General features: G+C 40.2%; 2 protein-coding genes across 2 annotated transcripts in view; one reads left to right on the plus strand and one right to left on the minus strand.

Moving 5' to 3' along the window:
• syn3 (synapsin III) overlaps positions 1-20,140 on the minus strand; it is a 103,141-nt gene that overhangs the window by 38,669 nt on the left and 44,332 nt on the right. Inside the window, exon 6 of the mRNA XM_023350158.1 lies at positions 19,987-20,076. Within this exon, the coding sequence (XP_023205926.1) occupies positions 19,987-20,076 (90 nt within the window). The remainder of the gene's footprint in view (positions 1-19,986; positions 20,077-20,140) is intronic.
• On the plus strand, positions 2,135-19,915 carry timp3 (TIMP metallopeptidase inhibitor 3). Its single transcript, XM_005811407.2, has 5 exons — positions 2,135-2,576; positions 9,839-9,921; positions 12,783-12,894; positions 15,509-15,630; positions 17,833-19,915. Exons 1-5 carry the CDS (start codon positions 2,135-2,137, stop codon positions 18,028-18,030), a joined length of 957 nt encoding a protein of 318 aa, XP_005811464.2. The 3' UTR covers positions 18,031-19,915.

A 20,140-nucleotide genomic window follows, 5' to 3' on the forward strand; every position in this document is an offset into this window, starting at 1 on the left:
GTTCCCCAACCTGATTATTTCTGGTCAATCACATAACCGCGAGGAGCTCCGACTCCTGACACGGCTCCCTCTGTCCCGCGCCAGATAAGCCTCTGCAGCGATAACGCCGCTCCGCTCAAGGCCGCCACCGCAGGGAGGGAGGGGAGTTTAACTGGCTCATTTGCACTGAGACGAACTTGAATGAAGTCTGATCAGAGAGAAAAGGAACAAAATAAAATAACGGGTTTGGTCAAAGCAACTAAGCATTCTGCCCCTTTATTGAAGATTCAGAACTTTAATGACTCATTAAATACAAAAGTAACCAACACAAAAGCTCATTTAAAAACAGATCAACTAGGCTTTGGCTGCCTTTGCATTGATTCAGCAGTTTTGAAGGTGAGTTAATTTTCAAAGCTGTTTTGGACTGTGTCATTTCTTATTACTAAGGAAAGGGTGGAGGACACACATCCGCTCTAGTTCAAACAAAAAATGTTATTTAAGATATGGAGAGTGGACAGCCTATTTGTGGTTCAGTATTTGCAAAAACATTTGCCTTTCCACATATTTTTTTCTAAAATATTTCACAGAATATGCAGTTTGGGAAGTAAAAACACACCCAGACACACTGCTACTCGACTCACTTGTGTTTGCAAAGAAGCCAGTCCAGGAGCGACATTCATTTTCCTCAGCACTGATTGGCTGCATCACCAACAGAGAGCAGACCATGAATGTTGGCTTCTGTAGCAGTGCTTAGACAGCTTCCACTGAACATGTTAATAAATAATAAAGTAAATTTGGTGTTTGAACTATTAACAAAGGCAAAAAAGGGAAACCAACTTCAGAGGCCGCTTCGTCCAAACTACAAATAACCAGACAGTTCACATCTGTGTCCACGAGAGCCACTAACTGAAACACCAACTGTCTGAGCGCCCATGTGAAGTGACGAGTTACAGCATTATTTTCTAATTAAGTCTTTAAACTTCATTTCATTGATGAACTGGTCGAAGGTCGCCCTCTTTGTTGTGGCTGGTAGAGCCCACTGGAGCTACATCTGGTGTAATGCTAACCAACCAATAAGAAGAAGTTGAAGCCTTAAGACATCGCAGTCCTCATTTGCATAATGATGCCGAAATGCATAGGTAAAGTAAAAAGAGGAGACAGAAGAATATAAAAAGAACAAATGGAAATAAAAGGAGTTGTGGCGAATCAAAGAGACACAAATGCATCTTTAAGTAGAAGAAAAAACAAGAAAAATAAATAAAATTGGAAAAAAAAACTGTAACCTTAAATTATGTGGTTAAAAATACCATTTGTTGCAACTAAGCTGAAAAAATTTGAATGTGTCAACTTATAAAACATGAGGTAAAATACTCCTTTTTTAAATTAATTGGTGCATTTTAAGTGCATTTTCTATGGAGTCACTTATATACAGTATTTCTGCTTCTATTTTTAATTATGTTTGTTTTGGTCCTCCATACAAAGCCCCACGCAACACTGCAAGGACATGGGGGTATAAACAATGGATTTTTAAATTTGATTTATTTATTTTACAATTTTCTTTTGTTTCTCAAATTGCTCAAAAATACATATCAGATGAAAGGTTAAGAAAACGTGGAAAATCATTGGATGTCTAATTTCTTTAAACAACCCCAGAATAGGCATTCTAACACGAGTGTGTAAGCTCTCTGGATTTACTGTACTCACTAAACTGCTTTATATGGGATTTAAACTCGATATCTCCAGATATATTTGGATTTTTCCAGTTAAATTAAAAAATAAAAACTATTCAGGGGGAAATTAAATTCTAAGGGAAGTACAGTGTTTTTGCTTGTTTTTAATAGTTTTATGCAAGTTACAAGCCATGTTTTGCCATGTCTAGTTATCTCAAAATATGGTTATAAATACATTTTTTCTGATTTAATTAATCAGACATAAATATCTGATTTAAAAAATAAATAAATAAATAAATAAATATTGAAAGGCAAGTTTGCCTTTCAAAATTTGCTATCTTTTAATTCAACACTCTTGCTGTTACCCTTCTTTAGGTGACGGTGATTCAGTGTTTTTACTGTTACTTTTTTTTTTTGTTGTTGTTGGTTAAACTGCGGGGGCAAAGTAGGAAAGTTTCAGGAGCGACGTCATTTTTAAAAACTGAATGCCATCACCGGGCTCTGATTGGCCGCTGCGGCCGCGAGCTACAGAGTCCGAGAGAGGGGGGCGTGTCTGGGGTGCCGTATATGAGCGGCTGTCCTGCTGTCCACCGTCAGAAGGAAACGCTCACATAAAGCAGTGCGCAGCAGCAGCAGCAGCAGCAGCAGCAGCTCCCTCTCCCTCCTGGAGGTTACACACTAACAGAGAGCCACCTCCGCTTCTTCTGCCGCAGCGGACGCACTCGGACTCCAACACAGTTTATTTCTTCCAGCAGCAGCAGCAGCAGCAGCACAGAGAGGAGCGGAACTTTGGAGACATGCAGTCTGTGTACCAGCACCTCATCAGCCTGCTGTTCGTCTTCGGCAGCCTGCAGGTCCCTCAGCTGACCGAGGGCTGCTCGTGCGCGCTCACGCACCCGCAGGACGCCTTCTGCAACTCGGACATCGGTGAGTCATTCATTACGTGGCCTTGTTGCTCGCTTTAGTTTCATATTAGCGCGAGGAAACGCTCAGGTCAAAGTGACGCATGTCAGCGCGAGGAGGACAGAGCGCACGTGAGCTTTGGTACCCAGTAAAAAAAAACAACAACTTGCAGGTCGAGTATCAGCGTATAGCTTGTTACTGTGTATTTGTCCTATAGTATGTAGTAATTTTACTATTCCTGGGATCTATATTGCATTAAACGTCGCAGATTACTTCATAGGTAAGTCAGGTTTTAAAAAAGTGGGTATGGCTCTCTACCCTCTAACGGGTATGGCGGCATAAAATAAAGGGTTTTTGTTTTGTTTTGTTTTTTCTTTACGGATGTTCCGATATGAACATGCGTAGCGACATGACCATTTGATATTAATATTGCCATTATGGGAGAAAAACTGATATTTACAGATATTACATGTATAAAATAATTTCTACCTTTCAAATGAATGTTGGTTGTTAATATCGGCCTTTTATTTATCGGATTGATACCGATATGTCAGCCAATACTGATGTTAGTGCTAATATATCGTGCACCCCTATTTTTATGATTTGCTCCTCTGCTCCTCCTGTCTTGTATTGTTGTTTTTTGACTCAGCTTCTGATTGGCTGCTAAATTTGAATAAATCTGTTTCACAGGTTTTAGGAGTTTGTGACAAAAAATGTTTATAGGACTTCTATTTTTTTTTTTTTTGTTTAATGTCAAACATTTATATTTTTGAGTAATAATATCCTTGCTATTACTGGGCCTGACAGTAAAATCGTTGCTGTTTATTTTAGCAGAGAGAGGTTAGTTTGGGGGAGTATACAAAGGAAGATTTGGAGACTGCTTTAAGGTGGAGGGGAGCCGATTATGCAAGAATCCGCTCTGAGTTAAAGTTTTAAAATTGCACCTGTAGGCTGCTTTCATGTTTTTACAAGATCCTCATTTGTCTGCACACGGTGGTATTTCTGTGATGGGCAGCCAGATATCGCCGAGCAGCGGTACGGTGGGGGCGGGGGGGGGGGGGGGGGTCACAGCTGGTTTTACTACCTGGATATGCTTACCCTGGCTGCCCAGAATAATGTGAACTCGGGATCTGGCTTAGCACTAGGATTAGGCGATTGAACCCTGAGGGGAATGAGGCCGTGTTTGGGGGGGGGGGGCTGTGTGAGGGAACTGAGGTAATTCAGATAGGACACACACTCACATTTCAGCTGAAGTTTTACTCCTTTCAGGCACGAAACCAGAGATTCTATCAGTATGCTTACCGTGAGATGATCTTTTTGCTTTTATTTAAAACTAAAGAGAAACACTTGATTCTTACACTACAAATAATGTTAAGCTATCGTTAGGTTGTACATTAGCAGTACTTTTTGAAGCCTTTTAATTTTATTCTGATGTGTGAACAAACAAACCAACACTCTTTCCAAATGCCAGATCAACAGCAGTATACCACAGTAGAGGTGTTTGGATGTTGATGACAGTTCTGTCTACCTGGGTGCTACCCGACCTTTTAACAGGTCTTCAAATAGACGTTTACTCATAAAGCCCTTTAAGGACTCCACATTTAAAAAGAGAAAGTCTTAGCTTCTTAATTAAGATACTTCAAATCTGCAGGAGAGTAGATACACATCCAGCCAAGTGACCCAGTTGGACAGAGTCAAAATGCAGCTTCCTCAAACATTAATCCGCCACCTTTTAAGCAGTTTGGATGGTTCGCGCTGCTGGCCCCTGCTGAGTCTCAGCTGAGTAGAATCTGGAACTGACTTCAATGGGGACAGTCCACAAATCCCATTTCCAAGGTCATGGCTTGGCTTGAGATGTGCTTCCGAGTTCCTTGAGAAACTCCAAAGCACGGAGCCGCTGTGACTGGATAATCTGGGTCAAACTAGGACATAAAGAATGCCTTAATAAAGTTTTTATGAGATAAACAGTCGTGTTTTTATATCCACAAGTCATTATTTCCATACATGAATGTCTAATGCTTCTAAAACACAGTGGCTGGCAACCAAAAGTGGTGCAAACATTAAGGTGACGAGAGAGAAACGCTGTAATTTACTCTGTCGACATCAAAGGCAACAAGTCTGGATCTCCCCAGTTTCAGACCTGAAGGGGAGTTCAAAGCATCTTGTTTTCTTGGCCCCAACCCATAATCGCCCACAAGCACACCGCTGAAAAAGAACGGCGAGGATAAAGCCCTGGAAACTGGGTTACTGAAGCCTCTCTCTTTACGCTATGAAATATTTCAACTGAAATATCGGAAAACACAATATCCTTGAAACAGCAGAAGATGTTTTGACGAACATTTAGGTAACCAACTGTCTTAAGAGACTTTGGCCACAAAAATGTCATTTCTTGATGTTGCTTAATGGAGCCATTCAGACAGTTAATTGGCTCAGTTGAAGCAGATCATTCACTTGTCTAAAGGTGTGGCAGTTATTCTCTCAAGGCCTTCCCTAAGCCAGATCAGAGAAGACTGACGCGTCAATGCAGGTAAAAGGTGCTACAAGGTTGTAACCTGGTGTAGTTGTAAAGAAGTCCTGTGAATTAAGAGATCAGTTTTGTAGAGAAAACATCTAGAGCCAAAATGTATTTTGCTTTGCATTTATTCTGGCAGTCAGTCCTCGCCTCCCTATCTGCAGCACAACAGGTGATTGCTTGATAAAGCGCATGCAGTCTAGACTCCTGTGGCGAGAGGCATTATGTAAGGGCGGACAGCTTCCAGAGTTTTCCCAAAAGTCAGTTGAAATACGACGAGATGTCAGAGTCGGGATTCCGGACAAGCCTGAGATGTTTGTCTCCTGAGCCGAGCGTATCAAATCTCCAGCCCACAGCCGTCTCCCTTCTGCAATGACCACGCATTGTGGAGGCCAGTATGGGGGGCTGAAGACAATGACCCAACACACACTCATCACAGTACTATAATATGACACAAAGCAAAGAGCTGATCACTTTTGGGAGGTTTAAGAAACATCCACTTGCAAATCTCAAAAAATGAAGTTAATATGTATGATATTACAGAATTATCACTCTCATTGTGACAGCATGTTGGAGTTCCTCTGTTACTTTAGTTCTGATTTGTTCTTTTTGGAGAATACTGTTCAACTGGAAGGGCTTTCACACTTACTTTTGGAAAGCTATGATATGCAACCATGGCAACTAGGTATTCTCTTTTTTACTGGGAACGGCTGATTAGTACCTCAAAAACTCAATTAATACCTGAACTACAACTCCTAATTACAGAGGAGTTGAACGAAGGCTTTATGGATGCAAAGCAGGACCACAGAAAAAGCAAATGAGGTGGATTAGCAGAGCTTGCCAGCAACTGATAGTGTTATCCAGGACGGAAAATGTGGAATATCGTCACTGCTGCGATTAGCATGTCATGACAGTCTGAGGCTTTTGTCAGATTCGTTGCAATGTTGGTCCTCCCTGCCCACAGCATCACCATCCACAACTCTTTGAAGATACTTGGCTGATGAGTTACAACATTTAATAGCCCTTTGGAATGAATAAAGCATTTCTGAGTTAGAGCTTACAGTTAGGTCATCGTGATAAGAACCAACTGCACATCTAACCAACCAGCCTGAAAAGAGAATCTGAAAGGTAGTCAGCAAATGGCGAGTGAGTACAAAAGATAAAAAATGTAAGATGTAAATGCAAACTGGGAAGCAAAGAAAATACCAGGTGTTTGACAAGTTATTTCTTGGGCAGTGACCACAAGAATGGAAACTGTAGATTAGTGGAAAACTTTCACGAGAAAGCAAAATTCATTGATATAGCTGTAATAATGTATAGATACTAGCTAAAGAGAGTGTTGAGTTTAATTTGGGGATACCTGTAGGAGTAATCAGATTACTTGTGTGTGTTGAACCATTTTTCTTGTTGTATGACCTGCTGTCTGACAGTGTTTGCTGCTTGGTACTGGAGATTGAGGATTGTATGAGCTAGTAATTGGTGTGTCAAGATGTGCCGTGACTTTTGAACGGCTTCAAAATGAAAAATCAATTCAGCTATACCATTCTTGCAGTATGAATTTTCTTTTATGGAGGTCCAAGAACCGATGATGAATGATGGCCAAGTGAGGTGAAACCTCTGACTATACCTCTGGATCCGTTCTGGTCAGGAAAAGAACCCATCCAGCCATGACTAGGAAATGGAAATATGAGAAACGGCTAGAGAATAACTGCCAGAAGAAGCAATAATTATGGTTTTATGAATGCATAGAACATAAGCAGGAGGAAATGAGTTGGTGGTACATGGTTTTTAGAAAATACTTGTCATATATTTAGACATCCTGCATAAATGTATTATATATTTTTTTCTTTGTCCTGTGGTTTCTTTCTGACACTAGGTCCTACAGCCAGAGGACACTGTTTATTTTTGAGTGTGGTAAAGTGTGAGAAATCCTCTTCCTCCCACTTACCTCCTCATACTCGGGCAACTTCCTGCAGACTAAACTCAATAACTTCTCCTTGTGTCGCTTTCTTATTCTTATTTTTCTTTTTCACACAGGCATGCACCTGTGTTACACAGCAACTCAATCCTCGTTATGGCTGCATTTTGTCACACTCTACGTAGGCTGAATTGAATGTTTAGCATTCACATTCAATCTTTTTTTTATAATCCCATGCTCTAGGCAATGGAGGCTGAGTGAAAAATGGATTCACTTTATTTCTGTCACATCCTGGTTACCTTTCTCACTATGAAAAGCCTCCCACTCATGAGACTGCATAAAGATTCCTCTGCAGAAGAGGATCACCACAGTAACCTAGAATTTTAAACTGGGAAGGGGAATTTTTTTTATGTAGCAGCTAATGGATAACTTAAACACTGACTTAAATGATCAATTCCTACCAATCTAACATTAAGCACAATAAAAGGCTTAAAGAATTAATAAAACGTCTGTGGCTGAAAAAAAAAATTTGCTGAAATGTTAATCAGAAGGGATTCATTAGCACCATTAGCTGGGTTGGCTTTGGCTGTCATGTGGCTAGTTTTTTGGCTTGCTAGCAGATACATTTATTGCATTCAGCTGCAGCTACATGTAGTTTTGGTGTTTATTTTTGAGTTATTTTATCTACAAAGTTTGTGAAAAAGCTAATTACTACATCCAGTTTTGCTAAATGTTGTACGCTATTGTGTTAGCAAAAAGCGGAGGAATGCTCTGGCTTCTTGATGCTAATTAAAGATCTGTCATATATAATTTGCTCATAATCTGTATTGTTATGTTACTCCATGTCACATAAACTATGAGAATTTCACAGCAACCAACAAGTACAGTGGACCCCCAGTATTCGAAGGGGTTAGGGGCCACAGCGTTCCTCAAGTAGCTAAAACAGCTAATACTCAAAACTCCTTTTGAAATAATTTATAACTGCCTATTTTAATTGTTCAAATGCCAAAAAATACCTTGGTATGCATTAATATACACAATGGTACCCATCTTGGCAGTACCACAGAAGCTAACATCTACAGTCTTCCTTATCTACACTCGAAGGTACAGTCAATCAACACCAAGGAAACTGAATGCTGCTTTTGGATTGGCTTCTTGGCAGCCTATAGCATGTCAGGTATCAATGCGTTGCAGGTATTCCAGCTTCCCCAGCTGCATTTTCTTTCGTATATTTCATACGTGCTCTACAAAATCAAAAATCCGGACCGGGATAATTTCGGGCAGCAGACCAGCAGCGCACAGCCACATGCGATGGAAAGGCGACCCTGTATAACTTCAATGCTACGTTCAGCCAGAAACACAATGTGCTGATAGTGCTGCCCTTCTGTCCAGAACAGCTGGGGCTTTTCACAAATTCCCATTGGAAATGGCACCATCGCTGCCGGCCAACAAGAAGGATCTTATATGGACATGCGTCGGTTGATTTACTGAGGTTCTTCCAGCTAGAACATTTGTTTTCGAGGTCAGACCAGAGTAGGAAAAATGGTTCTGAAGTGAAACGTTTAAATAATGATGAGATGTGGCAAAATGAGGCAAAAGGATCCCATTATGTTTGCAAATTCCTTAGTAATTGTTCACAGCAGACATCTGTCAAACGGAGTTTGGGTACATTTAGCAGAGGTCAGTTTGTAATGGAGTGCTTTTGGATGAAATTAAAAGAGTTGATATATTAATGGATCAAGGAAAGTTCTAGTGAAAGGTCAGGAAGCATGTGGCAGGTAGGAAGTTGTTGTGCACTAATCCTGACATGAACAATGTTGGCTTTAGATCGGTGTGCATTCTAAAATCTATTGCGTTTAAGATGATGAATAACTTTAAAAAGATTCATTAATGGTCAGGAACTGTTCAGTAAACAGCTGAAAAACAATGAAACTAAATTTTAGTATTTTCCCATCCCGATTTCCCATAAAAGTTACAATCCTCAACTTCACTCAATCCATCCGTCCGTCCATGGTGGGTACTCAAGATTTTCCTTAATTTTCAATCGGTTTATATGCTATCTAACAAAAAACGTTAAAACAAACTCATTTCAAATTGGGGCCTTCAAATTTGTGGTGACCACGCTATAGCTACTTCCTGTACAAGGTACCCACTTCTCATTTGCCAGCTTGACAAATTGAAAGCAGAACAGAAGGCGACACATCCCTCGTTTGCCTCTCTGCGGCCAATCAGAATGAATCCTGATTATTTTCTCCCATTTCTGGGGAACGCAAGCCCCCCGAAGAATGTGGGAAGGAAATTCCATGGGGAGAAGAAAACAAACAAGACCAGTGTTAGTTGTGTCTGCGGCTGCTGGGCTTCGGGGCAGCAGGTGAACTTCAGAGGGCTGATGGCTTATGCAGGACCCGCATCAGGCCCCATCCAGCAGCTCAAATAAACGCTCATTTTGTTTCTCATTTCTTACTGGCGTTTCTCAGCAAGAGCCATTATGTCAGAATCAGTTAAAGCAATCAGTCACTTCCAGGTGTTTTCAGCTTGTTTATGTGCATGAGGGTCCTCCACACTGATAGTACACACTTTTTTTCTTTTTTTTTTTAAACGTTCTTTCTTGGGATATGTCTTCTTCTCCAATTCTCATTTAACTTTTCCATGAGAATTCCGAAGCGGTGTTCCTTCCGGGGCGAACGATGCAGGAAATCGGATAAACAGCTTACCGGTGCAGCTAACCTGGTTCTAATGCGCTATTCAGGAGGGGTTTAGAAATTCCCGCTCTCACCAGGGCGCCGTCTAAAATAGGATTAAAAGCGAAAGCTCACTATTGAGTTCTAACAAACATGTCCGTTTCTTTCTTTACAGTGATCCGAGCTAAGGTGGTCGGCAAGAAGCAGCTGAGAGACGGACCTTTTGGAACAATGCGCTACACCATCAAGCAGATGAAGGTGAGGATCTTAGGTTCCCTTTAGTCCTTATTGTTCGTCTTTGAAACATGAAGCTAAACAGAAACTTCATAAGAACAACAAAGAAACATTAATATAGGCTTGCTTGTGTAAACTTGACAAAACCATGGCATTGGCGGGGTTTTTTGGGGCTGCTTGAGAACCTTTCAGCTAAGACAGCACGGTATTAAATCATACAATTGCAATAATTTTTGCACCATTTGTAATGGAAATCTTTAATTATTTTAACTGCTCCAACTCTCCATGGCCTTTATCATCTGCAGTGGTGGGCACACTTCCACTCATCTGTGCAAATTTTTTGTTTAGAGCTTTAGCTAACTTTGAAAATGTTTAGCACAGTTAGCTTCCCCTCAACTTATTTTTGCAGATAAATTGTAAGGTGCCAAGTTACTTTAACTTTCAGTTGAATAAAATTCATGTGTGCTGACTGTTCTGAATCCTTCAAGGTGACGTTTATCTTCATGCTCTTATTTTGAAGTGATTGAAGACTGTTTGCGCAGCGGTTCCGTTTCCTCTCATGTTCTCTCTTCCCCACCAATGACTTTATTTCAAACTAGAAACGTACAGGGTCAAAATAAAATACGGACAGTAGAGAATAAGATTTAAACATAAATACAATATTTGAGGTCATTTTACAGCATGTATAATGTCAAAATGAAAATGACGCTCAAACGTTGAAGGTTTTCTAGGGCAGAAATAATTTGAAGTGTAGTTATCACTTTAGCATTAGCTTCTGATAAATACCATTTTGGTATATTCCTTTAGCATTACTGCAGCTAATGTTTATGATTAGCACTTTAGCATTCATGTCCACTAAATACTGTGTTTGTGTAGTGCGGTAGAGTTAGCAACACTACTGCCTATAATTAGTGCTTTAGGATTTAGCACAACTAACTTTGTTAGCAGTGTCTACCACTTCTGATCTGTGTCGGGTCTGAGCATCTACCTCAGTGAGACTCCATCCATAAAGTGTGACCTCAACATAACTGAAAAGACAAATAGCAACAAGTTCTGTATTCCAAAGACTTCTTTACATTTTTAATACTGGACACATTATCATCAGAATAATGATGTACATGTGAAAAATTCCACTGAATTAAACAACATTGGTTATTGGAATTATAACTAAAACAATGGTGTATTGAAACTACTTGAAATAAGAATTCATATTGTAAAATCATGTGTTGTAATAAGAACACATTGATTTCTAATAAAATATATGCAATTCCAGTTCTTTACAGAAACCAGAAAAAATACCCACTGCTGTTTTTCCTGATATAGTGGGTAAAACTCTGTGACAGACTAGCTGTCAGAAACAGGAATGTAACTGGTAGGTTGACAAAAACTCTATGGTTTTGTGTTATGACATTTTTTATATTATTATTTAGCTGTCCAGCTCTTCTACCTCCTAGTACGGTCATCTAAAGGTTATCAAATGGATTCTGAAAATTGTAAATGAAGGCAACTGGTGCTCACCATTTTCACAGAAAATACAACATTTTGGGGGGAAAAATAAACTAAGTTTTTCTGTATGCTTCTGCATGTTAAATTTAATCATTTTAGGTCCATTATAACTCCACGTCACGATCTACTGAACTGCATAAAATTCCCCCAATTTGAACCAAGCCTTTGTTTGTTTAGGTGAATTATAAACCTAATCTTCACCTAAGATTGACCCTTTTGGGCAACCTACTGAGAGCAACATTCTTCTTGCCAAACTTCGTCCGATATGCTCAGCCGATGAGAGAGGTTCTTAACCTCATTTTAAAGCTATAGATCAAATTAATACCAGAGGCAAATTCCTAATTAAGAGTTGCTAGAAGAGAAGTTGTACATTTAAGACTCATTTTGAAAAATTGAGGTTATTACGTGAATTAAACCTTCGCGTTTTAGATGGCATCTGAAACACACAGACCACTCTTATGATGCAAATCTGTAATTGAATCATTGCTACTTTGAGCTAATTTGATGTTCACAGCCACATGATTAATGGCCTCTAAACTGACAACAAATAGTCTTACTGTTGCTGTTAAACTCCAACTCTTTAATGCTGAGCTTTTAATGTAGAAACCCATTTAAAAGCAATGGTGAAACGATAATATAGGTTTAAGAAACTCTCCAGCCTATAACTAAACGCAGACTGGAATTCTAGTCCTGAAAGGCCGTCCCTCCTTTTCTCCGGATCCTTACATAACGCTCCTTATTTCTGACAGATGCTGACATCGGCCCGCTGCTTTGACAGGAGCCAGGCCGGAGGATTAGTAGGCTTACGGGTATTACGGCTCAACCAAACTCCTCGCACCGAGAGTAAACATTTCGTCAGAGTCACGCACCAGCATCTGTACAACAGTGGCCTTTTTGTTATGTATTGCGACTGTTTGAGCTTATATAAAAAGCAAAGCATCCTCCAGATTTCCACAAATCCTATGAGACGAATCCCTTTGGCCCCCATAAAGCTCCACAGCTTCTGGCTGAGGTAATAGTTTGTTCCGTTTTTCTGGGAGCGCCGCGTCTAAACAGGGATTTCCTGTTGTTCTCAGAAAAATACATTACACCCTTCAAAAAAACAGAGAAGGAAGCAATCCTCTATGAAAGCAGACTTTGGGCTGTGTATCTATCACAGTTGCACCACGTCACTCGTCACGTTATCTCGGATTTCACCAAAAGCCGAGCCTTTTCAGATTTTCATTCCCTCGAGGTACTCCCTTTAAAAAGTCGTCTGATAAAGCAGGAGTGTTGTTTCCTTTTCCTTGTTGTTCATGTGGGGACTTTTGAACGTCGCTAGAGAGAACTCTAGCACTGTTTTTCCAGTGCCTTGATTCCATCTCCCTTTTTTTGGTCAGATGTACAAAGGATTCGAGAAAGTTCAGCACGTGCAGCACATCTACACGGACGCCTCCGAGAGCTTGTGCGGCGTCAAGTTTGAGATCAACAAGTACCAGTACCTGATCACAGGTGAGCTGTCAAAGTCATACTTTGAAAAAAAAGAGTGCTGCTTGAGTACAGCTGCGTTTCCATCGACCATATAATTGCTCAGTTTGACATATTGAAAATAAATGTGCTTAATGTGGCGATTTTGGAAAAAAAACACATTTTTCAATTGGATGTTTTGTCGTTAGCATGAGGTGTATTTTTTGTTGGGCCGAATTGAAATTCAGTCATTTTGCAAAATTGCTATGGAAAACATTTTTTTGCATCACACGAGTCACATGATCAATAACCGGATGTTACCACTGGTGCAAATCATAAAGAAAATGACAGAAAGTAGTAGCAGGATCATGGCGCTTTATGTTTTTTAATGACTTATCGCGTAAACAAACTTATTTTTGTATGACTGTAATTGAATTTCTTGGTTAATAGAAACACAGCAAATGGCGAAATTGTGTTTTTTTTCGACCTTAGCCTAATATAGACAAAACTTTTGCACACAATTGTCATGAAAACGCAGCTTGTGTATTTGAGCTGTATTTCATAGAGTGAAAGCATAAAATTTTTTTATTCAATTCAGTAAAATACACCAAAGAATTTGGTTGTAATGTAAGAAAAAACATGACATAGTTCTGCACTCTACACCCCCCCGGTGGATGAGATCCATTCAGAGCGATGAGTTGTAGAGAACATTCTGGTCGGCTTCGTGTTGCCAGGAAAAGCTGCTTTCCTTCCAGAGTCCAGCTATCGGCATGACGACTCTTTGGCCCCCACTCATCCTGTCCCCCAGGACTTCATTTGTCTTCTGACAAAAACTTTTCTCTCTATTATTAGCAGACCCTTCGCTACTGTACAGAGGCGTTTTTTTTTAAGCCTTCCCTTTGCGTCTCAGCAGTTTTCTCTCCCTCACAGCTTATAATTACCAGCCAGCAGGAAGCGGCTGGCATTTTCCAACACAAGCACTTTATGAGTTGCTATTTCCAACAAGGATGCTGTTTACTTTGGACCCTGCAGCACTCAACTTATATAGGTGTCAGTGAGTCCCCAACCTGTAAATACTGTAACACCACCGCACGGTGCAAGCAAACGAGCCGGCGTTGCCAGGCAACTACAGCTATGTTTACCCAGTCCGGGCACGGGTGACATCAATGGATGTCTCTTTCTCTCTCTCTGCCCTCGGGGCGGCTATAATAAGTCAAGCCTATAGCCTCCACTGGAACACGGAGGCCTGTAGGATGAGCTATTGGAACCTCCTTTGATCCGGCTTTAGGGGACTCTGACTGATTAGAGTTTTAGGAGCGAGTCGCACTCGACTCCACGGTCCGGTCCTGCAGCTTCAGAGGGCGGGCTAAACGGGACATATTTGTGACCTGTTGAAATGCCACTTACCAACAGCACTGTGAAGGAGACAAATGGTGACAAATATTGTCGCTCTTACAGTGGGGCTGTGGGGCTCACAGCGCTTGAAGTGGTCCGCTGCTAAACATAGACGTCTGACGACCTCCAGATATTCCAAAATGGGGGTGTTGGTTTATTATGGGATTGTCTTTCTGTTGGTAAACGAGGCAGAATTCTGGAGAGAAATGTTGGCAAAATCCTGACTTACAATGAGGAGATTAAAAATTAGCTAAACTATAAAGCTCTCTTTATAGTTTGCCTTACCTAAAGTAAGTTCACGCTATTTGATGTTCAGTTCTGGACTAACAGATATAAGTCCATTTTTAACTCATCTGTCCAATGAAGGTTATTCCAGAAGCTCTGATCTTTCTCGATGTTTTCTCTGGTAAACTTTAGTCTAGCCTTCATAGTTTTCTCATAGAACATCTCATCTGAATGTTAAATCTCTGCCGTCTCTATCCAAGTGTGGAGGCGTATACTTTTATAACAGCAGTAATAAGCGCGTGCTATAAGGATGGATATTAATTGTATAGTTTATTGTTTGGAGTGCAGCGATCACCGATCCTGAAAAAGCCCAACTTGCAGATTCCGATTTGGTCGATTATCTTTGATTTTCTGAAAACATTATCAAATATATTGATAAAGTTGATAAATTGTCAACAGTGGGGTGGTTGTTGTTATCAGAGCGTGTGGAGACTTGACCTGGTGGCTGATTCTCAAAGCTTTGCGCAGATTGACCCGTCACAGATCTCCCAAAATGAAGGACATCTGGGCTGATTTATCAGTGCACCCCTTTATATTGTTTTCTAGTTGTAATAACAATTTGAATTTATTGCTAAATTCCAATTATTGAAATGCATTTGAAAATATGTGCAGGTTGGTGATACAAATTTACAAATCACACTTCTTCATGTAATTTGTCACCTTCAGTCCATGCAGTCACAATTACATGGACAAAATTTGTAAAGAAGTTGTAAATCATCAATTTTACTATTATCACAATAAACACTACAAAACATTTTATGTCCTTTTTGTCTACCCCCACCTGCTGCGGTGACATTGTAAGATGTCTCTGTTTACACCACGTTAAACTGCATTTTACCGTTCAGTTGATGCCAAACGCATCTCGATTTTCTCGACTTTTGTCTGCCAGAGATAAAAACCTTTGATAAAATCCTGTGTGGTTTGAGGTTGTAGCTCTGGAGGAAGGCGCTGCTCACCTCCTTCACCCTTCGCTCCCCAGGTCGGGTGTACGACGACAAGGTTTATACGGGGCTGTGCAACTTCAACGAGCGGTGGGAACGGCTGTCGCTGGCGCAGAAGAAGGGCTTCAACCACCGCTACCAGCTGGGCTGCAACTGCAGGGTGAGTGAAAACCACGTAGAGCCGACGGGAATGAGACGAGCAGGCGGGAGGGAGGACGGGAAGCCAAGCTGGAAACTCCATTAGCCACTACTAGAGAGGAGATTTAGTATTCATGGAACCACTTTCACAGTTTCCATCCATTAAATCGCCCGTTTGACCTCCGCAAACCAAGAAATGAAGATATTTTTATGAACATTTTTATGGCCTGGTTTCCACGTCCAGATTTCATGGATGTTGAATAGTGGCAGAAATGCAGAAAAGAGCGAGTTTTACTGCGATCGCTGGGAATTAATTAACAGCCCTGGAAGCGGCTCCAGTCTTCATTCCCAGCTTGTGCAGCTGCTGACCCCGCCGCTGGGCGCCGTCCTGGACTACTGCTAACACACTCAGCCACTATCAGTATAAGTGGATTAGCAGACGGAGCCTTTTGTTGGCCATGCGGGTCAGGGCGTCAGCGGCCCCGTCACCCAGACCAAAGACGACCGAGAATGATAGAACATGGTTCCATGTTAGCTCCACCTTTGACTGACTGGCTTTAATGAGCAGGAAATGACTCGTAGCGCTCATTTCAGGCATTCCGATGACACTTTAACATTGAATAACAGAAATGGGAAGTTGTCTCTCTAAAATGTGCCGATTGAATTTGCATTCCGAGACGAGTGCAGCTCTTTGCAGCAAGTGATTCACTTTTCCTCCCACTACATTTAGCCTTTTTTCTGTTCGTCGCCTCTACGAGCGTGGCCACGTGAATCCTTCCCATCAGTCGGTGCCATTCATTCATCCGGGGAGCGGCTTTTTAAAAAATGTTTTATTTTGTGTTAGCACCTGGTGTAATGACGCACATTTCAAGGCAGAGTGGAGCCCGACTAAATCCTTAAACTACCCAAAAGTTGAGTGCATTAGGAAGACGCTTCGTTTCACATTCCTCAGCACAAAGCATACAAGCATCAGGGTGAAGTTGGCAGCTTCGCTCTCTAAACGGTTTGCTTTTACTGAACCAGTTGATCACCGCAGCTGGATAGATGAGATGGGACATGTTGGAATACTTTGCTGAATCCAATTCTGAAATTGCTTTTAACTCCTTACATGAAATCCAGTGTCTTTCCCTCTCTGATGCTGTACTATATTGACACATTCTGCAGTCTCTTCATCTTCATAGCAAATATAAATCCATAAAATCTACCTGGATCCATTTGTAAAGCCCCCCCCATCCCCTAACATTCAATGATTAACATGACGTCAACCTCTTTAATGCCAGTTAAAGTATTATTTATTACAAACAAAGACAGAGTGATGATTAAAGTCTTTGATATGACCAACATAGATTGGACTGCACTTAAAAGATGAATTTGTATTTTATCAGGATTAAGGGTTTTTAAAAACCAACATGGAAATTCTAAAAGCTTATAAATGGCTTTAAAACAAGATACCATCTATTGTTATGTATTTATATTAGATGGGCTTTTTTAGTTTTAATAATTAGGCCCAATTATGGATTTTGTCTCTTAAAAAGACAATGGTTCATAATCTCAATATGAACCATTGTGATTTAACAAAATAGTAGTAATAAAAACATATTCTGAGTAATTGTGGTATTTTGGAGAGAGTCGATATTTTTACTAAAGCATACAATTGTGGAGTCTCTGGTGATGGTTTAACTTACAGTATATGATCAATGGAGACACAAACATGCTTAATATGCAACATTTTAAGATTTAGTGTGATTAATTGAAATAGGTTTAAAATAGAAACTCTGTAATAACTCTGTAATAAATAACAATAAATTAAGAAAGAGCGTGGTCTCCATTTTGCTAATGCTAAGTGTGTTAGTCTTTATTTATTCCTGTCAGCTAAAGCCTAGCTTGCTCCTGTATGTATATTTAAAGCAGAAGTTGTAAATAGACTGAACAGTAAAAAAAAACAACAAAAAAAAAAACAGACAATGAAAGCCTTTCGTTGCTAGTCACTCAGAGATTTTTTCCATTACAGGTAGCTATGCTACATTCACTAGCATCCTCAAAGAACTAGCGTTAGCATGTGGATTTAGAGGTTGTCCTATTTTTAGTGGTTTCTCTTTTATGCTAATTGTTTTAAATGCCAAGTAATTTTTGAATGAAAACTATTTAAGAGCTTTATTTGAATAAGTCTTGCCAGTGTGTTTGTTTCAGGGCTCCACATCTAATTGTTTTTCTCTGTCGGTAGATTAAGCCCTGCCACTACCTGCCCTGCTTCGTGACTTCGAAGAACGAGTGCCTCTGGACGGACATGCTGTCCCACTTCGGCTATCCCGGCTACCAGTCCCGACACTACGCCTGCATCCAGCAGAAAGAGGGTTACTGCAGCTGGTACCGAGGCATGACCACCCGCGATAAAACCATCATCAACGCCACTGATCCCTGATTCCAGGCACACCCCGCCCAGAAGCCAACGCTCTCCCGCCCCGTTTTTGTCCCCTATCTCGGATTCCTCTCACTGGACTCGTGACGGCCTTCTTTAAAAAGGCAGAAAAGAGCAGATATATTACAGTGCCTGTCTGTAGCACTTCTGATAGAAAAAAAAAAACAACAAAAGACAAAGCGTTGTTGTAGAGGTTGCCCTTTAGCCTTGTAAAGTTTTCCCACTTCAATCAGCTACCATCGCGTTTTAATCCGTGGTAGAAGCAGTAGAAGTTTATCAGACGTTTATACGGGAAGACCGTTATCAACCTCAGTTGGGATCTTAAAATTGAAAAAGTGGACCGACCTTAAGCAGCTAATCTACTGATGATTTCATTGACATCTTGCCAATAACACAGACCAGCTTCTTAAAGTAACACACCCCAAATTAAAAACTGAGATGAAAACTTTTCACAATAGCACACCTGCTAGCAGCACTGCCAAAACACTTCTCAATTTGTGCCAATGTGTGAGGTATGAGAATCATACTTTTTAGATTCAAATTCTGAAAATGCAGCTTCAGATCAGCCGTGTTCAGTTTTTACTGCAGGATCCGTCTTTAACACGGCTGCACCTCGGCTTCCCCGAATGTCTCTAGTGCAACTCACCTGCAGTTGCCCCTCAGCCCCGTACACTTCCTGCTTTGTTGTGCATAGATTATCAAAGGTTAACACTGATTCAGTGCCAACAGAGGGAGGAGTTCTTTTCTTTTTTGAGTTGTGATATTTTATTTTATGCTGTATATAAAAATAAGCTAAAGAAATGCTGAAATCTCTATAATGCATTTATTTATGTTTATTGGATTACACAGTAACCCTGTTATACATGCAAAAACAGAACTAAAAAAAAAAAAGTACACCACGTCAAATCAGTCAGTGTGAACGACACGCATCGAAATTTTAAGGTACTTTTTTTTTTTCTGTTCAATCATATTTCCCTTGGCTGGTACTATTCAACAACCCGGTGATTATTCAGTTTAAACAGGTTTCACAGTACGAGATATTTTCTAAGTGTATATTCAATCTTTTGTATTTAACTATTTTAAATGAACATTATATATAAATATATAAAAAAGAAAGTAATTTTATTGTCACTAAGAATCATTCTTCTTCACCTGCTCCAGTTTGGATTTTTTTTTTCTTGTTAGCTTCCTTTCAGTCCATTCCATTAGCGGATGCTGATTTGCCTCAAATGGATTAACAACACTTTTTTTTTTTTTTTTTTTAAATCAGCAAAGTTTCTGTTGAAGGCCTAAGAAACGACCTTACTAAGTTCTGCCAATTGGATGCAATGCTAAACGTTAGCTTCGCTAAAATTTGTTAGCAAAAATGCAACCATTTGTTTTTCAACAGTCGGCCTCGAATTTTTTTTTTTAATTTTTTTTTTTTACAATTACATTTAAATAAAGCTTTAGCTTCTTGTGAGAGCTTTTTCCCAAATTTCTTGACCATCTTAAACTAAGCTAACCAACTGCTAATTTTAGCTAGCAAATAGGATGCCTCGACTTCTTCAAGCAACTCTAATTCCATTTTCTTTTATGGGCTGAATTGTTTTCATTAGTGTCCATAGGGTTCCTCCTCCAGTTGTGGCATTTCTGTGTCATTATTTCTGTGGTTTCTGTTTGTGTAAATATATTGTCTGCTTAACACAGAAACGATTGGTCAAGTTCAAACAAAAAAAAAAATGGAGGAAAAACTGAAATCAAGAAAGCTGTGTACAGTCTGTGTGTAAGCACTGATTCCTGAATTGTGTGGGGTGGGTGGGGGTGTTACCATGTAAGGGCAGAGAAATGTTTGACTTAATTTCTGTGTTTTCTATTTTTATAATAAAGAGTCAATGAAAAATGGACCACACAAGGCTTTTTGTGATATCTTGTGGGTTTCAGGTGGTTTTCTAGGGAATAACTTCAGAAATCACTCACCATTTGTGTGTGGTTTGGGTAGAAGGTTTGCTCATTCAGGGGGAACTTCTCAGGGCCGAGGGAGTGGTAAAGCTTAATCATTTGAGAAAACTGTGAAGAGAAATAAACAAGAGGACAAAAGGTGTTAGGTAGAAGCTACAGCTGTGGGGAAAAA

This window comes from Xiphophorus maculatus, chromosome 17 (genome assembly GCF_002775205.1).
Source record: "Xiphophorus maculatus strain JP 163 A chromosome 17, X_maculatus-5.0-male, whole genome shotgun sequence".
Classification (NCBI taxonomy): domain Eukaryota; kingdom Metazoa; phylum Chordata; class Actinopteri; order Cyprinodontiformes; family Poeciliidae; genus Xiphophorus; species Xiphophorus maculatus.

Bases quoted from the DNA above. Each gene is read 5' to 3' on its own strand.
- timp3 (XM_005811407.2), top strand. From the start codon at position 2,135: ATGCCATCACCGGGCTCTGATTGGCCGCTGCGGCCGCGAGCTACAGAG. The intron at 9,922-12,782 runs GTGAGGATCTTA...TTTTTTGGTCAG, and splicing joins ACACCATCAAGCAGATGAAG to ATGTACAAAGGATTCGAGAA. The intron at 15,631-17,832 runs GTGAGTGAAAAC...CTCTGTCGGTAG, and splicing joins AGCTGGGCTGCAACTGCAGG to ATTAAGCCCTGCCACTACCT.